This window comes from Papilio polytes, unplaced genomic scaffold, assembly GCF_000836215.1.
Source record: "Papilio polytes unplaced genomic scaffold, Ppol_1.0 DF824225.1, whole genome shotgun sequence".
Taxonomy (NCBI): Eukaryota; Metazoa; Arthropoda; class Insecta; order Lepidoptera; family Papilionidae; genus Papilio; species Papilio polytes.
Window position 1 is genome coordinate 314,562 of NW_013524979.1, and position 10,126 is coordinate 324,687.

Genomic DNA, 10,126 nt, shown 5'->3' on the forward strand with positions numbered 1-10,126 from the left:
GAAAAATCGTAATATGTGTGTAAAAGAACTGCAGAGTTGTGATGTAATCGTATCTTTTGGTTAAGATTGCAAAATCAAAATTGTCATGAAAATTCTAACGTGTGTTGCCTGCATAACATCAATGTTTAGACGTAAAGTGCGTTAGTCTCGTCTACCATCGTCGCGTATTTCATTCCAAATTTCTTTTACTTTGAAACATCTCCATTTCCTTCATAGCAATTTTTTAATTAATTTTTAAATATCAATAAGTTATTAATTAAATTCAAGCATTTTTATTTACAATTCTCTAGTTGGCAGTGACCGCTGGTCCTTTTCTATATACAAATTACTTTTAAAATCAAATCAAATAAAAAATAATCATAAAATAGTAATATAAATAAATAAATTCCATTAAATTCATCTATGTTAAATTTACAAAACCAAATTGTCGCAGACAAAATAAAAATAAATAAAAAAAAACATTCCAATAGCCGTATTCCGTACTACCAACATAACATTCCAAATTCATTATATACAATCGTTTTCTTTAGAACGGGCGTACACTTCTGACTAAATAATCGCACAACTGTTCGATTGTTACGCAATTCAACTGTTTAGTTGCACAACTAAAAATCGAGTGTACCTCCATATCTTCATATAAGCTCATAGGAATCATTGCGCGACTAAACAGTTGTGCGACAGTTTAGTCAACGATGTACGTATGCCACTGTTCTATCAATGCTATACTTTTTTGCGTTATTTTATACGATGGTATTCAAATAATGATTCTTAGACGATGGTTACACACCATTGTATAACATTTCAATTAGTTCCTTCAGCACTTAGCAAATAAACGAACTTTTCATTATTGAGAACACGAATCCAGATTATAAAACACAATTTAAAAATGTTTAAACAATAAAATTGAAGTAATCCTTGGTATTTGATCTGACAGCCAATATCATTATAAGATAAAGAAAAAAATGAAAAGATAGACTTAAGAAAGTGTAGATAAAGTGTAAAATTAAAATAATCTTCAGATCAATCCAAGGATCGAATATTGAATTCGGCAATAAATTTGTTATCTTATATTTTAGATAGAGATCAAGTTCTCGTGTCATTAGAGGATTCCACATCGCTGGAACTGCTGGAGACGGATTTCTTCGGCTTGTATTCTGTTATCACAACTGTGACACCGCTTACCGTTACCTATTAATAACGTAGAAGTACATTAAAAAAGTACGTAAAAAGGGCTTGCGGAAAACAAAAGAATCAGTAATGCATAAAGAATAAAAAAGTGAACAATTAAAGGCGATAAGGTTGCTGCAAAGGAACATAGCAGCAGAAATGAAAGGAACGCAAATTAAAAAATATCTAATAGTTGAAATTAACTGTTGCACTCAGATGTAATAAGAATATTTAACTAGCTTTCGCCCACGACTCCGTTCGCGTAGAATATTAAAATAAAAAAAATAAGAGGTGTTCTTTCAGACTATTCACTACATATACGCCAAATTTTATAGAGATCCGTTTAGCAGTTTACCTCTACTCTAACAAACATCCATCCGTCTAAACTTTCGTATCTTGCTATCTTGCTAATATTATAAACGCGAAAGTTTAGATGGATGGATGGATGTTTATTAGAGTTTGTAGACTGGAAATACACTTAGGCTACTCACTTTTTGTTATAATTGTTCGCGGACGGAGTCGCGAGCGAAAGCAAGTTACAATATTAGTAAGAAGATTGGTTATCTATAAGAGTAAGGAGTTTGTCTCATTGGAAAGTACAAGACAACTTCTGTAAGTTAAACATCGCGGGTTTCAGCGACTGTACAGTATTAAAACCGATGTGATAACCACAGCTACATAATAAACGTACTTCTCTAGTCTGTGCGGAGCTCCTATCGACGTTGCTGAGCCGTGGTGGATGTCGTCGCTTCTTCTTTAGTGAGGTGGACCGTGGCCGCTTCTGTGAGGTACTGCCTGCCGCCTGCGCAGCCGCAAGTGCTGGGTTGATACGCGGCTTGCGCGTCGACGTGCCTGACAAAATAGATTAGCAAATAGGTACTATCGGGATATTGTGAAAAAAGACTAACGTTCCTATGCAAACGTAAATATTATTTCCGTGAATTTGTCTGAAAGGGACTTTATTCGCTTAGAAAAAGCAGACACAACTTTTGTATCTTAGTGTTGCATGAAAGAAATATTGATTGTTAAAAATCGTATAAACATGTCATCATCTCTCCTGCTTTATCCTACTCCCGTAGGGTCGGCACACCAGGTTTTCGTCTTCCAAATAACTCTATCATCTGTCATCTCAGTCATCACTTCTTGATCATGTCACCTTTCACGCATTCCATCCATCTCTTTCTAGGTCTACCGCTACCGGTGTACCTCCACATTTATAACTAACGTCCTTCTTGTTACATGCGATTCATAGCTTCTCATAACATGCCCATACCACGCTAACCTTTTGCTCCTTATTTTCTCAACCACTGAGGCTACTTTAATCGTATAAACATGACTTTGTGAAAATGTTCGATATGGAATATGCAGCCTTCACAATTTGCCTAGGTGAATTACGAACGGGCGGTCGTGATTAGCTTGTAGATAACTAAATGGGTTGATAACTTAAGAAAGCGGCATCGAAAGAATTCCGAACTTAAATTATGTTTATCTTAGTGCAGTGTTAATAGTAATTTAAAACAATGGACTGACTAAATAGGACACAGTTGACACTATTTAGTAAACGAGATGAGATCACTACTCGAGTTTATATCGCCATTATCCTCAATCTACGAGTACCTACCAATTTGTATTCTAACTAGACAAAATGTGAACAAACAAATTTTGCGCGAATTTTCGACATAGACAAAATTTGCATTTGTATGAAAACGTTGGGAATACAATTAAATTTGACTATAATTGTATGAAAAATTTATGAATAGTAATGATTTAATACAAGTTTTAGACTTTTTATCGCCCGCGACTCCGTCCGTGGAATTAAAAAAAAAACAAAAGTGAGTAGCCTATGTGTTCTTCCAGACTATCCTCTACATCTATGCCAAATTTCATCTAAATCCGTTCAGCCGTTTAGGCTACAAACTCTAACAAACATCCATCCATCCATCCATTCATCCATCCAAGTATGATTGACATTCGTAGAAATCCTATTAGATTAAAACAATTGAATTCTTACGAATACATGAACGACCTTTAGGACACGAGTGCGTTAACCGGACACTATACTATGAACTCGTAGTGTAGAAAAAACCTAAAACCATGCATTTGTGTACATTTTTAACACTTTTCGCGACCCTTGTCAAAGACAACCCTACATACTGTATTATATTCAGTCTTTAAATATTCTGACCACCCAACCACTTACCTATCATGACTAATTTGTAAGATAAACACATTTATATTGCATCCTATACCAAGATGCAACGTTACGGAGGTCAACGACTATAACACTAATAATTTCAGAAGTCTATACACTCTTAGTAGGCAGTATGTCTGAATTCGAGTTTTTAAATTAGTCGCGTTATACGCATTACTAGCGCTCGCCAACCGTGTGAATTTTACAGGAACTAATTTATTTAGAGTAATTTTGTTTACTACGAGGCATGTCTGGAATTTGTGTTAGGTCAATTTATAATTTACTTAGGAAAAGTATTAGTACTAAGTAAAGTATAGTAACAAATGAAACTTGCATGAGTATGATGAATGTCAAGTCTATTTCAAATTAGTAATGTTCGAATTTTAAACTAAAAGGTTTCTTATAAGTTTAGAAAGTCAAGTTAGTTGTTACATCTCTCCTCTATGGTTAAATTAGATGGAATAAAATTATAAGTTAAACGCTTTTTACCAAGAAGATTGTATTTATAGATGCGTAACAAACGTTCAATAAATCGTCTACGTATAAAAAACCAGCTCAATAACCCTTGTTACGACCTAAATATTTGAAGGACTCTCGGACATTGCCTCAAACTTAACTAGAGGGCGTGGGGGTTATATTATAGTAAATTTAATGAAATTACCTTTTCTAACGTCGCACATTGAGCATTTAAAAGCTTCCGCGTTGTTTCTATATGTGCAAACACTACAATCCCAATAATTTTCTTCTAACGCCTTCGAAGGCCTTTTTGCCCTCCGAATAGCATTTTTCTTGTCCATTGTCACGTATATTTACACTAATACACATTAATCATGATACTTTTGAATAGCCACAGTAATTTTTAAAGCACATTTCACGTATTTTCCGTCTAAGAATCATTATTTATGTTTTACTGTGCACAGAAACGTACACCACAATACGCCATGACAGTTCGCAAGTGCCGTGTAGGTAAAACAGCACGGCTGTCTTACCGACGTTTCGACGCGTCCACAGATTATAACACAGTTTTTACAGTTTAAGTTTCTCAGATTTTCAATTTTAAAGATCGATTAATGGCTAACATTTTAATTAATTACACCTTATATATTTCTTTATAGATAGATAGTGTTGTTATTTCATAATCTTGATTGGAATTACTACTCTAAAACAAAAAAAAAATAGGAAACAGTAAGTAATTAAGTGAGTAAAAAATAACGTAAAAATACTTTAGGGTCTAATAGGTTATTATAGGTAAATTTAAAAAGAATAATTAGACCTAAACTAACTTTAATATTCATGTAAAACTTTCTTTTCTAAAACATTCTTTAAAATACCGAAAAAAGTAACTGAGCAATGACAAAAAAGATACTTTGAGTAAGATTTGAACTCGTTTTATCACAATTTTTTTGAAATTCTATTTCTCACTTTCAGTATTGTGTTTACTACTTTTGATACGTAGCGCCCTGAGCGGGATGTCTACAACGCCCCCTATTTTATCGATCGTGGGGATTAACTGGGATATATGAGAATTTAATTCGCAGACCTCTTGCGATCCTTTAGTCCAGTGCCCTGGGCGATTAAACTTGCCCTGTCATCAAAAGTCCCGAGGCAACGTTCCTATTTTTTTATGAGTTATTTTAAATCTAGGCAACTAAACGAACACGCAATTTTATTTCCTTAATTGTAGCGTGCAAGTCATAGAACATAAAAAGTTTTTATATAATCTGATGTAATACTTGTAAAAACGTTTATGTAATTTATATTACGCTATTAAAATGTCAAAATGTTTCAGTTATGGTTATAACTGTTACTTTTTACATATAGTTGAAACTGTTTGTTAATAACAGTTTGTTTGTACTAATATAGTATTGTATTATCTGTGGTGATGCCAATTCGAAATAAGTAAACTGAAGTGATTTAAAAGGTGAATTAATTAAAGTTATTTTTAATTGCTTTGTTTGGCCTAAAACCAGTTTGGAACAATTTGAAAATTTGAACTAAGCGTGAGTAATTTAATTGTAACTTAATATTACTATTAGTGTACGCGTTATTCTACAGTATTGCAATTTTATAATTTCATATTTATATTTACCCGACGTTCTTAAGACGAAGAGAAACATCGTGATGTAACGTGCATCGGTGAAGAAATTCTTAGGTAGATATGCTTTAACAATCCGCAGTGGACCAACGTGGTTGACTATGGCGTAGTCACGTCTAGCTCAGGGTAGGCTCTGACCTCCTCAGTAGGGACGTATACTGTGCTGATGACTATGAGAATCTCAAACATGTACTTTTACAAAAACATATCATGCAAAAAGGAAATCTAATTAAACTGTATAACTTTGTAGAAATATCCAAGAAATGAGGCGCCACAGTACATTTCTAAAGAAATAGTAAATAAATCCAAAAATAATTTTGACATACCAAGTAAACCATCTAAAGAAATGTAAATATTTAATTTAAATAATAGACTCTATTACTCTGTGCTTAGGGTTTAAAATTATCAGTTGACAGGAGTTAAGAGAAATGTAACAAGATGTGAACAAAAAAATTCTTACAAAGGTATAGAAGCAAAATTCTTGGAAATGACGATCTTTTTTTGTGTTATACGGGCCTATGTGAATTCGTGACTACCTGGGGCGGGATTTTTTGTTGGATTAATTTAAGGTTAGTTTTCGAAAATATGTCGGTTCGTAAGACGTTGGGTATCTTTGTAATTTTTGCTCGGACTAGCGATTGAGGCTTGTAATTTTGATACGAAAGAAAAATACCGGTATCGTGAATTGATTGATGATTTCTTCTAAGAACTTTCTGTTCTGAAGATGTTTGTGAATTAAATGAAATTGTTGACTTGTAATGTTATTGGTCAATAAGAATAAAAAGAAAAAATAGTTACTACATTCCATATTCAAAAAAGACAAATGTTACGTTTTTATTTACTTTTTTATCCTGTGTTGAAATGTCACCGAATAAACGGATGTGGTGTGTAACAATTGGCGCCAATAAATCCTTGGTCATTTTTCAAGAGCGGGCGTGAGTCATAGATTCAACTTCGTTTTTCGTATTCATGCGGAAATAAAAGTCGGTTTCGTTTCGGCCAGTGTGTTATTGTTATTTATTCGATGTTCAACTTGAGCTACAGAATTTTAAATCGTTGTTGCCATGTACGAGAATAACATTCCTTTTTATTTATATTTTTTTATTCATTTATATTTTTGTGATTCTCAGTGTTATTTTATTTCATGTGCGAATAAATGAAAAATATTGCATAAATTTGTGTATTTATGCCTAGCATATTGTCTTAATTTGTGTACTTAGTTAAAAAAGATTTTTTTAAATTATTGTTTAAATAATTTGTTCTAATGTGCAAAATATTATTCAATTTTCTTGATTCTCGCAGTATATTGTGTTCAGAAGCGCAAAATAAGACCACGAAGTACTCATTATCTGGAATAAATTAAAAACGTGAAAACGATGTTACCAGTACCTAAGCAAAAATCTGTAATTTAGGAATTTCTTACCCTACTAAACGACATGAAATTGACGTCCGCAAAACCAAATGCAGTCAGCTTGCATGGATTTTGAGCTCTGGAACAACAGTAGGCTTTAAAATTTGTGCCGTAGGGAGAACATTCTATATTCAGTTTTTCTAGATAACTCTAGATCTGCATAGAAATTCTAATAACAAGGGTTACCGAGCCTCTGAACTTTTTAGTGAACAATCAGAAAGTATCTACTTTTTTCTTGCCATGTCATATTGTTAAAAAAAAAAGGAGAAAAAAAGCCTTATTATAACGAGATATATATTTTATAAATACCTAATTTGCACCAAGAAAACATCTCTGGCAACATTACGATCAGCATACCATAGACAGTTATAAGCAGCATCGCTCACATCCATACTCTGTGAAATTAAAACAACAAAAAAAACCTGTTCTAAGTTTAAACATCCCGACTTCCGTTAACACCTGATGAAACCGTTTAAATGATATTAGCGGAACCGGTATTTAACCATCTTACTTACCGACCTCATTATCATGTCGCCAAAGAGGCACAGAAAGAATATTTGAAAGAGGTTCATTGATAAAAACGTTAGGAATGTAACGGCCAGCGCTATGTTGTCTGTGGCCTGGAAACAAAATGGCGCTTTTAGAAAAATCAAACTTTTGAAAAAATAGGAAGCAAAATTGTTTTGTGCATTAAACAGTAACACGATTACTGTTTGTATATTATCACAAAAGATATAAAAGCATGATTTAGTATAGAACCTTTACGAAGTATAATATTCCAGCCGTGTTTTTTATATTTTATTAAACGAATATTATTTCCACAGACCCAAGACCTGAGACGGGATTTCGTATTGAAGCAACGATAAAAAGGTTAGCACACAACATTTATTGACTTTAAAGTGAAATAGACTATTTTTCAAATAAATTTAAATAAGATCTAGTTCATCCTCATCAACCTAAAGTAATTTTTCCACTGCTGAAGGTAGGAAACCCCATCCAGTAGCGATTCTTTTGCTACCAACGCCCTGTACGGATTTCCTACCACGACTTCTATTTTATCAAGACGTCTATATGACTTAACAGAATTATGTAAGACTGTCTTATGTTCAGTGGCTTTTCTGTTCTACACCCTGTCAGGCCCTGTGCTGCCCACAAAGTCTAGTTTATTTCCAGTTGTTTTGGAAATAGTTGATTTAATAATTACACGTACCTTGACATTAAAGCCAGCTAAACAAATAATCACTGAACTGGATACAAAATTAAATAACGTTGATTTCGAATATATCAGATCTAGGGTACTCGTACATCTGGAAAAACTAAATATGTTCAGTTACTTGTTCATAAAATAATTCATAACAAATTTATGGTTAAATTATAATCTGTACTGTTTTTCGTAAATGTTAACTGTAAACAAACCATTATTTTCGCTTACTTTATAAGATCTTGATGCCATTGTATTAATTTTTTAAGTCTTTTTCCAATTATATTGTGATCTTTATGATGGGACTGGATTAAGTTTTCAAATTCGTAACATAGCAGACGAAATTGAATTCTAATAAATGTACAACAAATGTAGTAGAAATAATCTGCTCCACACATTTCCAGAAGTACTATACATTCTGAAAATATCAAAGGGACACATTTTAACCAAATAATAGTTAGAGTGCACGCAAACATTTGATTAAACGCACAACTGTTGTGCGATTGTCGATTGTTTCGCAGCCAATTTAACTGTTTAGTTGCACAACTAAAAATCGAGTAGTGTACCTCCATATTAGCTCATAGGAATCAAAGTGCGACTAAACAGTTGTGCGATAGTTTAATCAACAAAGTGCACACACAAGATATCAAAGTTGTAATTAATCTAAGTATCATAGCAATTTTCACCAATCATCTTTTAGAATTAATGGTCCCTTGAGTTCAGATTTCAACATTCAACCAAAGAGGCGTATCTAAGAATACATAACTCCGTTATCCCCTTTGTACACTATTTTAGGATTAACTATATTTATAAAATACATATAAAATTAATAGAAAAAATGTATGTTACCTGACCAACTCTGTTTAAAGAACGCAAATGGCCAATATTTGATGTCAAACGGATCAAATGGGTAGACAACTTTATGTGGAAGAACCAACTCGATTTCCCCACTAGACATGTAATTTTTCACAATTTTTATAATAGGCGTAAACGTAAAATCGAATACGACACAAATATTAAAAATGTTCAATAATGTTATTACGCAATTAACGAATTTTCCTTCGTCTTTTTCAATTTTATTTTTCATAGTAACCGTATATTTATTAGTTTTTTCATCCAGTAATCGTAAATTATCAATTAAATCGTTAATATTATCTTCATAGAATATTAAAAAGAACGATTTAAATATTCCAACTACGCTCAACATCGCGCATGGCGCCAGATAAGTCATTTCTGTCAAATCAGTACCGTCTTTTAGATCGTTCATAAAATGCAATATGGCACCGACCACGTCACTATTCAGCCAAATTAAATTAAAAAAATAAACGCATCTTGTTCTTATTTTTGTCAATCGATTACATTTTTTATGTTCCAAATTTATTCCAATAGCGAGAAATATTAAATTTAAACGTCTCAATGTTTTGTTAAGAAATGTAGCTTCAGACATCTTGCTAGTATAATAAAGTTCAAATACAAAATGGCGTCGTTTTATGCAAATATATATAATGGTAAACGTTTTTAAATTAATAAATAGTATTGTTTTGCTTGTTAACTAACACTGGTTTAGTAATCTATTATTAATTTCGAAAGTTTATATAAAAGGTGTTACTAGTTTACTTTTGAAGTAAAATAATTAATTATAAAGGAAATTTCTCGAGTTTAGAATTTAGACAAACGGACGGAGAATTTAACATACAAATCCCATGTAAATTATTTTAATTTAATTGCTATTAATGAAAACAATGTTATAAATAACATTTTAAAGGATAAATATTATTATTATATAGTCATTATCCGTATAATAAAACACAATAACATTTTGTAGCTTTCAATACATAATTGTTCCCATAAAAACCGTATTTTTAGCCTCTATTTAGGCAAAGGCAACTTCACAATTCAGCCTTTAAAGCAGGCCCATTTATAAAAAAGCCATTAATAAAAAAAATAACCAAAGAGGTTTTTATTTTTTTATTCTGAATTCTGTGACAATAATAATTTCTTTTCAGCCAATGACAATTAAAAGAAATATTACATTTAAAACTAAAAATCGTTTATTTTAAA

At 32.2% G+C, this 10,126-nt stretch overlaps 2 protein-coding genes across 2 annotated transcripts; both read right to left on the reverse strand.

Annotated features, from left to right (window-relative positions):
- Positions 1 to 738: 738 nt before the first annotated feature.
- Positions 739 to 4,329, reverse strand: LOC106110573 (YY1-associated factor 2). Its single transcript, XM_013292449.1, has 3 exons — positions 4,020 to 4,329; positions 1,859 to 2,019; positions 739 to 1,188 (listed from the first exon to the last, which is right to left on the reverse strand). Exons 1-3 carry the CDS (start codon positions 4,153 to 4,155, stop codon positions 1,084 to 1,086), a joined length of 402 nt encoding a protein of 133 aa, XP_013147903.1. The 5' UTR covers positions 4,156 to 4,329; the 3' UTR covers positions 739 to 1,083.
- Positions 4,330 to 6,314: 1,985 nt separating this feature from the next.
- LOC106110424 (odorant receptor 4-like) lies at positions 6,315 to 9,512 on the reverse strand. Its single transcript, XM_013292251.1, has 8 exons — positions 9,243 to 9,512; positions 8,915 to 9,155; positions 8,297 to 8,483; positions 8,075 to 8,171; positions 7,380 to 7,484; positions 7,174 to 7,259; positions 6,877 to 6,943; positions 6,315 to 6,802 (listed from the first exon to the last, which is right to left on the reverse strand). The coding sequence occupies exons 1-8, from the start codon at positions 9,510 to 9,512 to the stop codon at positions 6,734 to 6,736; spliced, it is 1,122 nt and encodes a 373-aa protein (XP_013147705.1). The 3' UTR covers positions 6,315 to 6,733.
- Between the last annotated feature and the right edge of the window lie 614 nt (positions 9,513 to 10,126).